The 14,441-nt window shown below is 43.2% G+C and overlaps 1 protein-coding gene across 11 annotated transcripts in view; it reads right to left on the bottom strand.

Annotated features, from left to right (window-relative positions):
• HHAT (hedgehog acyltransferase) overlaps window positions 1-14,441 on the bottom strand; it is a 495,443-nt gene that overhangs the window by 176,157 nt on the left and 304,845 nt on the right. The window contains exon 12 of one of the 11 annotated variants that reach the window (XM_082399945.1): window positions 26-284. The exons of the other annotated variants lie outside the window; for them this stretch is intronic. Within the exon in view, the coding sequence (XP_082256071.1) occupies window positions 250-284 (35 nt within the window). The 3' untranslated portion in view covers window positions 26-249. Of the gene's footprint in view, window positions 1-25; window positions 285-14,441 lie in introns of those variants that run through there. 11 annotated transcript variants of the gene reach the window in all.

Below are 14,441 nucleotides of genomic sequence, written 5' to 3'. Positions count from 1 at the left end.
CTGAAACAAAGTACCACAAACAGAATGACTTAAAACAACAGAAATTTATGGTCTCACAGTTCTGGAGGCTAGAAGTCTGAAGTTAAGCAGTTGGCAGAGCCATGGTCCCTCTGAGCCTCTAGGGGAGGTTCCTTCCTTGCCTCTTGCAGCTGCTGGTGGTCCCAGGCCTCCCGTGGTATGTGGCAGCTCAAGTCCAATCTCTCCCTCTGTCTTCACATGGTCATCTTTTCCTTGTGACTTCACATTATCCTACTTCTGTGTACGTCTGTCTGTCCAAATTTCCGCTTTTGATAAGGACACGAGCCATATGGATTAGGGCTCACCCTAATGGTCTCATCTTGACTTGAGTCCCTCTGTAAAGACCCTATAAGGTTACATTTTGAGATACTGGGATGAGGACTTCCACATATCTTTTTGGCGACACAATTCAATCCATAGCACCTCCTTTGCCATGCCCTCCTCTCTGAGTAGAGCATTTTCTGAGTCAAGAAAACTCCACAACAGCAGGTAATATGACTGGGGGCAGCTGGCAGGCTACAAGAATCAATCGCAGGGTCAGTGCAGAGAAAAATGGTCCAGATGAGGCTCAAGTGCCTCTCGGCATGAAGCTCTAACCTCCCAAACAATCCTGTGTGGAACCAAACAGGTGCTCCCAAAACAGGATTCTTCTTTTTCTCTATCTTTATTTCAAGACAATGAAAGGTTTTTCTCCATAGTTTTCATTCTCATTTACTGAATATTCACAGAAATACTTGACTGCCTTAATTACACTCCAGAGAGGTGACCACAGTGCCCGACAGAATTCCTGAGGCAAGGGAACATTCCCCTGGATTCCAGTTCCTGATCTTTACTGCAAATTAAAGAACCCCAAGCAGCCCATGCTGCTGCCTTCTGCTGCATTTCCAGCACTGCACAACATAACATATCACGATCACAGGCCTTCGGCGCTTACAATAGCCATTCCTGAGATCGTTTCGTTTCTTTGGTAATTCAGATAGCACACCCATACAAAACCATTTTCTCCTTCCACTGCTTTCTTGGTCTGAGCAAGGGTGATGAGAAACAAGAGAGCAAGCTAATGCAATGCCCGAGTAAACCTACAAGAGGCAAAACCAACACCCCGAGGGCTGGTTCGTCAGGTGAGCCAGATTCCTCCACCAACTGAGCAAGATTAGGATAAAACTACAGCAGTCCCTCCTTGTCTGCGGGAGATATGTTCCAAGACCCTGGTGGATGCGTGAAACTGCGGATAGTACTGAACCCTATATATACTGGTTTTTTTCCTATACGTACACACCTATGATAAAGTTTAATTTACAAAGTAGGCACAGTAAGAGATGAACAACAATAACTGATAATAAAATAGAACAATTATAACAATATACTGTAATAAAAGTTATGTGAATATGGTCTCTCTCTCTCTCTCTCTCTCAAAATATCTTACCGTACAAATTTAATGCTTTTCCCATCTTAACTAAGTACCTGTAATGCACCATGGCCATAACTTTTGCAATTTGAGGTATAACAGCAAAACTAGCATGAACTTTTTTCCTTCTTCATAATTTCATGTATAGAAGATTCATTCTTACTGTAGATCTTAGCACCTCAGCATACGATTTTTTTTTCTTTCCCTATTAAGTCAAGAACTTTCACCTTTTCACTTAAAGGACGCACTTCATGGTTTCTCCTTGGCATATCTACATTGCCGGCACCACTACTCCTGTACTTTGGGGCCAGTATTAAGTAAAATAAGGGTTACTTGAACACAAGCACCGGGATACCGTGACAGCTAACCTGATGACCAAGACACATACTAAGTGATTAATAGGCAGGACAAGCTGCACAAAGGGATGATTCATGTCCCAGGCGGGTTGGAGCAGGACAGCACGAGATTTCACCACACTACTCAGAATAGCATGCAATTTAAAACTTAAGGATTGTTTATTTCTGGAATTTTCCAGTTAATATTTTCAGACTGCAGTTGACAAAGGGTAATTGAAACTGAGGAAAGTGAAACCGAGGATAAGTGGGTACTGCTATAGTTGCAGAGAGACAAAGACCAGCTAGTGGCCAATCCAGCTAGTGGCCACGGGCTGGCCTATCAGCTCCAGAAACTCTAGGTCTGATCTCTGTCACCTAGCCCCAACCCCCTACTGATAACTACCAGAAACAGAACAACAAACCAGGCACCCTAGACTTTGTCTCCAACAATGACACTCAGGCATGTTCTGTGATGAAAACTGTGGTCACCTGCACGGTTTAGTTCTCACAGAGCAGAGAGGTCAGTGTAGTATAATACAAAGCTATGGGATTTGGCATCAAAGGGCTTCTAACTCACCTGGTTCCTCTGCTTCCTAGCTGTGTAACAATAACCAAGTTTCCTGACCTCTCTGAGCGTCAGTGTTATTAGTAATACTGTGATGATGTCTGCCTAACTGTCTCACAGGGGGTTGTTGAGAAGATCAACTGAACTAGTGACCTGGAAATTACTTAACCAACAATGAAGAGTTAAAATAGTAACAATGGATGCTACTAAGTGGCATTAAATTATATTGAGTCAGAGGACTCAGGAAAATCTGAATGCCAGGTAGCCTAGAAATCTGTGCAAAGGAAAGGAATACTTGGGCTCTGGTCCCACACCCTATGCGGACTCCACGTGGCCAGGCTGGACCACAGAGAAGCTCCTTTTAAGTGAGATCAGCCTGAATGTCTCAATGTCCCAGATTTTAACAATATGGATCTCTCTCTCACACACACACACACACACACACACACACACACACACACACACACACACACACAGAGTGTTAGTGATATTTCACAGAAAGATGCAGAGCTGGCCAAGGCCTTAGCCCCCAGGCTTGCTCCTGGCTTTCCCCAACCAAAACAAAGGGTCTGAGTTACCACACGGGAGGCAGAGAAACTCTCTGCAGGGAGAAGAGGGAGGGAATCTGGGAAGAAGAGGTCAAGGGAGAGACGGCAAACTGGGACCAAATTCATGGGATCGTCTAAACGACCACACTCTTGTGTCAAGTGAGGTAGACTGCAAAAAATGGTCAGTCACAATCCTTCACTCCTACTCGTATCAGCACCCTTTGCAATATGATTTCGTAGCTCTTCCTATCAGGAGATGGAATCTATTTCCCCTCCCTTGGAATTTGGGCTAGTATATCACATGCTTTGGCCAAAAGGATGCAACAAGATTATGTGCCAGTTCTGAGCCTGAAAAGCCTTGCATACTTTCTGCCCTCTCTCTTGAACCACTATGACTGCCATATGAACAAGCCTGGACAGGTCTGCTGAAGGATAAGAAATCAACATGGAGCAGACCTGACTCAGCCAATTCATCCTAGTCAAGGCCCTAGAAATGTGACAGCCCAGCTAAGATGAGCAAATCCAGCCCAACCACAGCTGACCCATAGATGGATGCATGCAGCCGTCCTAGACCAGCCAGACCCCAGTTGACAGAGAGACCCATGAGTTATATAAATGCTTATTCTTTTAAGCCATTAAGTTTTGGGGTGGTTTGTTATGTAGCAGTGGCTAACTGATACATGCTAACCTCAACCACTGTCCAGTCCAAATTAACACTTCTTTTCCTTTGGGCTAGAATAAAGATGGTGAGGTGGGACTCAAAGGACAGAGTGACCTTCTCTCCCCAGTAGAGCAGTAGTCTTCAAACTGGGTTATGCATACCACGAGGTGTATTCAGCAGGACTTTCCAAAGCATAAACAACATGGAAAACTTTAGAAGAATGGATTTCCAGATCCTAAAAATTAACCTAAGGCTAAGTTTCTCCTTTCCCCTTCTCTTCTCATAAAATATCCTTCATCTCACTTTAAAAACAAAAAAAGCAAACTTCCTCCCCATCCTTCTTATCTCAGATTATTGCTCCAGTATGTAAAAACCTCAAGGGAATCAGTACAACACTTTGAGAAACTATTTGACAGTGGCTATGAAAGCTGAATATATGTACACCCAGTGACACAGCAATCCCTTCCCAGGTATAAACCCAACAAAAATGCATACAGAGCTTCACCACGGGTCATATACATGACAGCCCATAGGTGCTCACAGCTATTATGTTCATCAACATTAGAATGGATAAATTGTGGCATGTTCACACAATGAAATACTTTATAGTAGTGATAAGCAGGAAAAATCTATAACAACACTCAAAAACATGAATGAATCTCTCAATACGATATTGAGCAAAATAAGTCAGACACAAAAGAATACATATTATGTGATTCTCTCTCTCTTTATAGAATCACATAATATGTATGTATCTGTGTGTGTGTGTGTGTGTGTGTGTGTGTGTGTGTGTGTGTGCATTAAACAAACAAGCTCCTCACAGAAAGCTATGCATTTAGATGTCAGAATAGGGCAGGTAGCAACTGGTAGGGGTCATGAGAAGGAGCCTCTAGGTGCTGGTTATACATGTGTGTTTGTCTAGAGAAAATTCTTATGATACGTGCACTTTGCTAGGCTATGTTATATTTCAATAAAAAGCTTTACAACAGAGGAACAACATAAAGGGACAATTAGATAATTCCTTTAACCAAATAACCATAAATTCCTACTCCATCCATTTCAAGAGAAATTTTACTTTTTATGTTTAATAATTATGTATCAAACGGTATCATCTTTAAGAGGAGTTATGCACTAATAAGAACTGTAATGATAACCCAACCCAGGAGAAAAATGATTACACTTCTAGCCTTACAGTGGTAGAAAAACAAAACAAAAAAACCCAATGCTACAGAGAAGTATGATAGTAGATAAAGGACATAACTTTGAGACAAGACAAAATTCTACGGGAGCAATGAAATAGAAATATGAAATCAAGGAAATGTTACTGTGAAAGAAGATCTTGCTCATTTATATTTTTAAAGGATGATGGTGGATATCAAATCACTAAGTTATTTATAATTTATATTATTTAGAGGTGTTGGTTTATCTTTTAAATGTCAATATTTATAATATGGCAAAAATTAGGTCTTTCATAATTATTTAAATTTATAATACAAGAAATTAGATGCCTACTTTAAAACACAGAACCGGGTACATAATTTCTCAAAGTTACTCTATTAGGAGGCACATAAGCCAAAAAAAATTATACCAAAAAAATGATTCAGTATAAAAGAATCTCCCCAAATATCCTTCCCTTAAGGACCTGTGACAGTGGTGTATTCCACCTACATTATCTCATTAATCTACATTAATCATATGCTTTTGGTTACAAGTTACAGAAACCTAACTGAACTGGATTGTCAATAAGTGAAGGATCTGAGATTTAACTCTACTTGCAAGCAACAAATTAGCCTGACACAATTTCATGGATGCTGGCAGAAGACATGAGACTCTTAGGTCAGAGATGAAGGACTTTCTCGCTCATAGCAATAAAAGTAGCCAGAGCATTTGTGCCGTTTCCCTGAGCCCCAGATCCCACAATGCGATGCAAAGAGGGCCAGGTGATGCCTGCACATGCAGTGGTTATGTTATAGGAGATAAGCCCCAGACATAGGAATCTAAATATTTTATAATGGGCGGTAAACCTGCCTGACCTTTGCCCCAGAGAGATTATTTTTATTGTACTGGACAGTAATCAAATACCCTCTACTTTGGAAAAAGACACTATCTCCATCTTCCAAAGATGTTTGCTATACAAATATTCTTGGAAAGACAGCCTGGAACAAAAGCAGTCAGTATATCTGCTCAAAAGACATGCAGAAACACAAGAAAGCCCTGGAGAATTATGTGAACTGAGTAAAGAATAGAGGCTCCTATTATTGAAAAGTACATGTATATGTTGGCTTCAAGATCTCCTGGAAATCAGGAGCTTGGGATTAACATATACATGCTACTACATATAAAACAGATAACCAACAAGGACCTACTGTATAGCACAGGGAACTCTACTCAATATTCTGCAATAACCTATGTGGGAAAAAAAATCTGAAAAAATATGTATAACTGAATCACTTTGCTGTACACCTGAAAATAACACAACATTCTAAATCAACTATACTCCAATAAAATTTTTTCAAAAAAGAATATGTTGCAGTGGGTTGTCTCAAAATACTACCTCCAAAATACAGTTTCCCACATGCAGTTCTGCTTTCCTCAGAGTCGGCTTCCCTCTCTACTTGGCTCTCCACTGGTGACAGCAAGAGGGCTGCCAGCAGCTCCAGCCCAATATTCTGACACCTCTGCAACAAAAGAGAGCTTCTCCTCCCTGACAGTTCCAACAAAAACTCTGGAATTGCACCACGTGGGGAGATGGACCATACTGACGGGCCAGTCCTGCTCACATGTTGACCCCTAGATCTCAGTATGACATAGACTGAGAGTTGGGTAACAGAGATTTGTTACCAAAGAATGCGGAGCAAGTGTTGAACAAGCAAAACTGCAGCTTTTCCCTACACTGCTCTCTAAATACCCTCAAGACAACAAATCTCACATGTGTACTTCTGTGAAATTAAGCATCATTTCTTTTCACAGACAGATTCTTATTTTAATAAGACTAGCAGTATGTCCAAATTGCTATTTTATAATCAAATTTCTTGAGAAAGAAGTTATTGCAGTGGCACAGTGGTGCCACATCCAGTGGTGGATGTTCTGTGTAATAGCAAGGGTTACTCAATCGTGCCGTGGCGGGCTAAATAATGGCTTCTCCAAGGATGGCCGTGTCCTAATCCCTGGAACTCATGCAAGTTAGCTTACCTGGCTTTGCAGTGACTTTGCAGGTGTGATCAAGTTAAAGATCTTGAAATGGGAAGATTATCCTGGATTATCCAGGTGAGCTCAATAATCATAAGGGTCCTTATAGGAGAGACACAGGAGGAGTTAGAAAGTGGGCAATGCGATGATGGGAGCAGAAAAACAGGACAGAGAGGAGGAGATTTTACAATAGCTGGGACATGGAAACAACCTAAATGCCCATCAGCAGACGAATGGATAAAGAAGACGTGGTACATATATACAATGGAATATTACTCAGCCATAAAATGAAACGAAATTGGGTCATTTGTAGATATGTGGATGGACCTAGAGACTGTCATACAGAGTGAAGTAAGTCAGAAAGAGAAAAACAAATATTGTATATTAACGCACATATGTGGAATCTAGAAAAATGGTACAGATGAACCTATTTCCAGGGCAGGAATAGAGACACAGACGTAGAGAATGAACACGTGGACACTGGGGCGGGAAGGGGAGGGTGGGACGAATTGGGAGATTATGTGTCAGTACATATATACACTACCATGTGTAAAATAGATAGCTAGTGGGAACGTGCTGTATAGCACAGGGAGCTCAGCTTGGTGCTTTGTGATGACCTAGATGGGTGCGATGGGGCGGGGGGAGGGAGGTCCCAGAGGGAGGGGATATATGTATATGTATGGCTGCTTCACTTCGTTGTACAGCAGAAACTAACACAACATTGTAAAGCAATTATACTCAAATAAAAAATAAAATTAAAAAAGAAAGATGCTACACTGCTGGCTTTGAAGAGGAAGAAGTTAAGCCATGAGCCAAGGGATGTAGCTGGCCTCCAGAAGCTGGAAAAGTCAAAGAAACAAATTCTCCCCTAGAGTTTCCAGAAGGAACCAGTCTTGCCAACATCTTGAGTTTAGCCCAGCGAGACTGATTGCAGACTTCTGACCTCCAGAACAGTAAGAGATAAAATTGTGCCCTTTGAAGTCATTAAGTTCATAATAATTTGTTACAGTGGCCACAGGAAACTAATGCGAGTGGCAGCATAAAGCAAGTGGTCACTGCCCGGTGCGCTGGTAAACAGAAACAAACTCAAGGATGGGGTCTACTGCACAAAAGAATCTGCTCCCAAAGCTGAGACACCTGAGAATGATGACTCTTTCTAGATTTTCCCTTCTGTTACAAAAATGTTACTGAATTCCAAATTAAATATTGTTAACTTTTAACACTTTAAAAAAATGTTCAGTAATGACCTGAGGAGAACGTTTGGTGAAAAGGGTCTCCAGCGCGTGTGATAACCATTTCAGACAGCCAGGGCACTCCCCTTTCACTGTCAGCTGGTATTCACTGGCACGGCTGGTGCTGAGCTATTTCTGCACCCACTGGTAATATAATAACAACTGTGATAAGCAGTCAAATAAATTAATAGTATAAATTCCAGGATGTGTGTTCATTTCAGAAATCCCACATGACTTCCTGGTTTGAACCTTAGAGTACAGACTTGGGAATCCTGCTACAGACAGCCTCTTATATATTGAACACATATCAGGTTTAATTAGAGGATAAAGGGAACTTATTTAAATTTTAAAAATTATTTTGGTTTGATTTTAATTTGTAACATGCTTTTTTTTCCTATTGAGAAATAACTAACATATAATTATGGAGCTATAATTGACACGTAATATTGTATTAGTTTAAGGTGTACAATATAATGATTTGATTGTAATATGCTTTTGAATATCACACTGCATATATATGATTGGGGGCCAATGAGAGGTAGAGACTTCGAATCAGTAAAAATCAAAATTATTTTCTTTTTATTCGATGAACTGTGTCTAACCATACTATTCTTTACTTGATATTCTATTTAAAGACACTTTAAAATGTTCCCAAATTCCATAAAACTCTTTTCAAATGAATTTGCAAAAACTCCTAGTTAACAGCAAAAAGTTTCACACAACCTCACAGAAAGCAGGACTTAAATGCACGATGATTCAAACTCCTTTCTAGATATTTTAGAAATTCTCTCAGCTTTAACATAACCCCAGGCACACTTCTGGAGAAGAACTCCCACTCTCTGTTTCTCACGTCCTATGCCTAGTGACTTGTGCTGAAATACTTTTAGGAAAACTGATGCCCACGACATCTGGGTGACCATGTGGCACAGACTAAAGAAGAAACCAAGGCATCTGAAAGTCTTGAAATTCAGATTCCAAGAATGGTCTGTAATGGACCAATGTGCAACCATAGATAAATTACGTCACCTATATCTACATATCAACTTCACTGCCAATACAATGGGTGGGAAGCTCCTGCTCCTCAAATTCTTCTAGAACTTGCAGAGGATCCAGTGGGGCAGAAGCAGAATCAATCAGAGCAATGAAAACTCCATTGCAAGGTAAGGGCTAGTGAAGAGGGTGAAATAAGTAATCACAAAGAAGGTGCCTGAGACACTGACATCTGCCTTCTGTCTTCCCTCATCAAAGATGAAATTTTAGTCCCAAGAATGTAATGAGATGTGAGGGGAATGAGTTTCTATTTAACCACAGCCTTTAGGAATTTCCAGTGCAACACCCCAATTCAGCTTTAAATAAAATGCCTGTCCAGAGCCATCTGAGTCAGGAGATGACTGAACCGCCTGGTCAAGCTAGTAATCAGGGAGAAAATATACTGTCTCCTTTCTCAGCTAGAGATAGCAAGCAAATACGGGGAGTGTAAAGGTTCTGACCTGCATAAGAAAATTGCTAGCTCCTCTCTCATTGCAATCTGGTGGGAAAACAACCCAATTCTCCTCGCCTTGACACAGGGTCAGGAGCTCAGCATTGAGATGGAGTTTGCCAACCTAGATCAGGCAACAAGAAGAAGGGAAAACAAACACGTGTGTGTGTGTATGTGTGTGTGTGTAAGAGAGATGAGGAGTCAGGCAGGAGAATGGTTGATGGATACCATGTCTCTACCACCTCCAACAGATGCAGGATCTGGGGCTCTACCACTTAGGAAATGATTAGGTTCCTTTTTGACAAAATCCATGCCTTCTGTTGACTAGATGGATTTTTCAGAAGGAACACGACCCTGCACCCAAACAACACTATAAAGCTCTCAGCCCCCTCAAGGCCAGATATATTCCCAGTGCATACCCATCCCCACTGACTGCCTTTTCTCCCCACTGTCCCAGGACAACAGAGCACTGAAAGGATGCTTGAGACACAGATTTGGAGATCTGGAGTTATAATGCATTGATATTTTTGAGTTACAGAGCAGTCATCAACTGCTTGTTCAAGAAATTAACTTACACTCCAATGTCGAGATTTTAAGGCAGACATGAGAAAGCTCCTTCCAACAACAAATCCTTTTCAGAGCCACAGAGTTATGTAAGAAGCAACCTGTGTTTGCCTCTGCAAAGCATGACACAGCAGGGTCCCTCTTAGAGCAGGCTTAGGGACCAAATCCCCAGCCATAGCCTTCTCATATCCCTAGACCCAGCTAAGTTCCTTTAAATTCATATATAATAGGCTTAAACAGTCACACTCCTCAAGCTGCTTGAAGTAAATTTCAATAGTAAAAGTTGGGGGATTTTTTTTAAAGGCAAAGATTCTTTATTCTCCCCTGAATTAACTGAACATTACTTTTCCAATCTCTGCAGCAGAGATAACACTGTGTGACATGTACCAGACCCCCAGAAAGCCACTCAGCATTTCCATCCTGTGGCTGGCATTGTCCACTTTTCTGGACAGCTAGGCAGAGTGCACAGCAGAAAGGGAAGGATCTGGTTTTACAGCCTCACATCACCAACCCCTTTGAGACCAGGATAGAGATATTCACATAAGGTAAATATTGAGATATTTACTAAAACAAGCTTTGTAGCTTAAAGCAAACAAATCCATGTCTAAAGCAGTGAACTGGAGTCAGGGAGACAAGGCAACTCCTCCAGGCTAATCATGAGACACTTCTAGAGACACCAGTGATACCGGGAAAAGGCTCCCTAAGGATTAATGAGGCTGTCCTTTAAGGCCTGTGTGTATCCACATCCCATTCTCTGTGGGGCACTGGTAATCTCCTCCATAATCTCTGTCCTCCTTGGACACCTTGGAAGTCTGTGGTGCTACCAGCTCCTCTCTGTCACTGCAAGTCCCAGCCCATCAAGGCACAAAGGGACAAGGGTGGTTACCCTTGGAGGAAGAGTTACCTTCCCATGAAACCTGGAAATCTAGAGACTGAGCTTAACTGCTCTCCGTTCCCCCCAGTCAGACCTCCTGGCTCACTCCATTGCATTTTCCTCCATGTGTAGAGATGGGTCTTGGAAAAACAGGTCCTGATCACGTGGCCGAAGGAAGAGGCCAGAGACAAGCAGGATGCCTAAGTCCTGGCTCATCCATCAGCAGCTAGAGGTACAGCACAACAGTCCCTTATCTGAAACCTTTGGAGCCAGACGATTTTCAGAATTCAGATTTTTTTTATTTTAGAAAGCTAATATGACACCCCCAGCCGCGTCTGAGGAAGCATCCTATAAACTCAATAATACTTTTTTGTACCAAAACATGAATATTCATACTAATCTTCTATCAGGTCAATCAAATTCGTTATGAAAAGAAATCTAGAGTTCTCAAGGATGGTGGATTTGGCACCATCTGGTTCACTTTCCTCCAAGAGATATCTAAATTCAATCACTCAGGGATAAAAGACCTGCAGCGGGGAACAAACGAGGTAACCACCAAAACCCCAGGAAACCTTCCCTGACTGAGGGCACCCATGGGACAGACCAGCTGAGATGGGACCAGGCTGATGTGAATAATCTCTGACATAGAAAATGCCTTCTAAGCTGAGCTTCCCTGGCCTCAGAACCCAGAGAGAAACGATTCCAGAGCCCTCCATATTCAGAGAATCATTCGCTGGGGACTCCAGCACCTGGCTCCAAGGAGGACACAGGTGTTCCCAGTTGTAGATCATAATAGGACCCACACAGCAGAAGCAGACCAGATATTTCAGAGCCCCAATCCCCACTCCCCCGTGTGCCTGATGTTAGCTCCACCGGGTACAGGGCAAATCACACTTTGACCTTCATGTCTTTGAGAAGCAGAAAGAACATCTTACAGCTGCTATCTTTCCTCTGCCCCTTTAAATGCCAGCATCGCCAGGTTTTACCTCCCACCTGTCTCTTCTCACTCTGTGCATGCTGCTTGGCGAACTGTATCCACTCCCACGGCCTCACCCGCCACCTCCATGCCCTGTCTCGCAGTCATTCTGTCCCATCCTCCTCCCCAACGCCAGGTCACATTTTTAACTGCCTCTTGGGTGCCTCCAGCCGGTTGCCTCATGTGCCCTGTCCTGCCGTGCCATAGCCTACGGTACCTGTGTGCTTCCCCACATCTCCCTGAACTGCATTTAGGGTTCTGACATGACTGGTTCTGGCCAAGGGAATGTGGGCAGAAACATCGAGTGTCACTTCTGGCGGGGGTGTTTAGTACCTGGTGAACCTGTCCCTGTGTTCTCTTCTCCTCCGTAATGCCGGGACAAGGTGAAGAATCAAAACAGAAACAGTCTAGGTCCTGGAATCACTGCTTAGAAAAAAAACACTGGACCTTCACTGAACTGTGAGAGGAATACACTTCTACGGGGAAAAATTGCTGAGAGTTTGGGATGGTCTGACATAGCCACTAGTGTTCAATACCCCCATGCACCTGCCTTCTTCATCTAGCAAGTTCCTCCTTCTTGCTCAAAGCTCCAATTCAGATGTTGCCTCCTCTGTGAAATTCAACTTCCACGGGAAGGCCAGCCCTCCACGCTGTGACGTCCAGCAATCCCGTATGCCTTTGGCACAGCAATTACCTGACTCTATTGACACGTTTGCATGTCTGGCTCCCACATTTGTGCTTCTTTCTCCACCCTTGTCTTCTCAGCGCCTTACAAGTAGCAAACACCCGCTGTGGTTATTTACTGAAGCAAAGATTAGAGTCTTCTTGCTCATGTGACCAGCAAAGCCCAAGTCAGCATTTTCCAGAGTCATCGTGTTCTTTGCACTGTGCTAGGCATGGTGGGAGGAGGCAAGAAAGGTTGACATTGTGTTGCCCACTTCAAGGAGGATTCTTTTATCTTTAGGTCCTCTGCACCCCATTACCTCCCATCTTTTTTTTTTTTTTTTGGCTGTGTTGGGTCTTTGTTGCTGTGCGTGGGCTTCCTCTAGTTGCAGCGAGCGGGGGCTACTCTTCGTTGCGGTGTGCGGGCTTCTCATTGCGGTGGCTTCTCTTGTTGCGGAGCAGGGGCTCTAGGTGCATGGGCTTCAGTAGTTGTGGTGCATGGGCTCAGTAGTTGCAGCGCACGGGCTTAGTTGCTCTGCGGCATGTGGGATTTTCCCGGACCAGGGCTCGAACCCGTGTGCCTTGCCCTGGCAGGTGGATTTTTTTTTTAATTAATTCATTTATTTATTTTTGGCTGCGTTGGGTCTTCGTTGCTGTGTGCGGGCTTTCTCTAGTTGTGTTGACAGGCTTCTCATTGTGGTGGTTTCTCTTGTTGCGGAGCAGGGGCTCTAGGCGCATGGGCTTAAGTAGTTGTGGTGTGTGGGCTCAGTAGCTGTGGCTCACGGGCCCTAGAGCGCAGGCTCAGTAGTTGTGGCACCCGGGCTTAGTTGCTCCGCGGCATGTGGGATCTTCCTGGACCAGGGCTCGAACCCATGTCTCCTGCATTGGCAGGCGGATTCTTAAACACTGCGCCACCAAGACAGTCCACTTCCCATCTTTATTAAAGGGCAGTTTCCACTTTAAAAAGTACCTGGTCTTTTCAGGATCTATCAGCTAAAACATTTCTCAGAAAGCAAGATCAAAGGGGTACTGTAGTGACAAGATGAAAGCAGAACAGAGCTCTCTCATGGTCCCTTTGAGCCTGGCTCACCTAAGCCTGCCACAGTTTAGATTCATGACCTGGCACCCTGGGATCATGCAGCTGTGTTGGGGTTATTTCTGTTGTTAAAAGGGCTGCAGCCAAAGCATCGCTGGCTTGTCGGGGACCCAGCTGTAGAGGTAACAGCCTAGCCATGACCATTACCACTTGGCAAAACTTCCGAAACCAAAAACACAAAACCAGGTCACTGGTCAGGGAAACGGAACAGGGGACCTTGGCTCTGAACACACAGTGAACTGGCTGAATAATGTGCTCTGTGAGTAGCTCCCATTCTCCCAATACTCTTAGGACGTGATGTAACTCTCAGTTCTAGCCCAAAGGAAATGATGATCATAAATAAATGATGACCAATTATTAATGCAGTGCAATTACTAATGCAATTTTACCTGCTGCAGGTGTGACTTTGCTGTGGACATGGAGACATACATGACATTAAACACATGTACATTAAACATCAGGTTGGTTGCTGATGCTGGCAAGCCAGTGTTCAGAAAAAAACATCCACAACAAAAAGGTGTGGCAAACCAGGCACCATGCCCATAGAAGCAGCACAATGGGGCTTCTAGAACATTCTCCTGGTAGGACATTCAGAGTAGTAAGTGGAACAAGGTAAGACTCTACAGTATAGTGAAGGCTGATCTAAAGATAGCAGGGAATATTAGGAAAAATCCAAAAATTGGAGAGGTAACTTAGTAGAAGGGAATGAGAGAGTTCGGGAGATTTGGGATAGTACACTTTGATGATGAGTATCACACACGGCAGATAAAATGTACATCAAAATAGGGAACAGTTAAAACCACAGCTAAACACAGGACTTTGCTCCTGGCTG

The sequence above is a fragment of the Balaenoptera borealis genome, assembly GCF_965194805.1.
Source record: "Balaenoptera borealis genome assembly, chromosome: 1".
Taxonomy (NCBI): Eukaryota; Metazoa; Chordata; class Mammalia; order Artiodactyla; family Balaenopteridae; genus Balaenoptera; species Balaenoptera borealis.
Note: the sequence above shows the minus strand (reverse complement) of the source record. Positions and strands in the feature narration are given on the sequence as shown.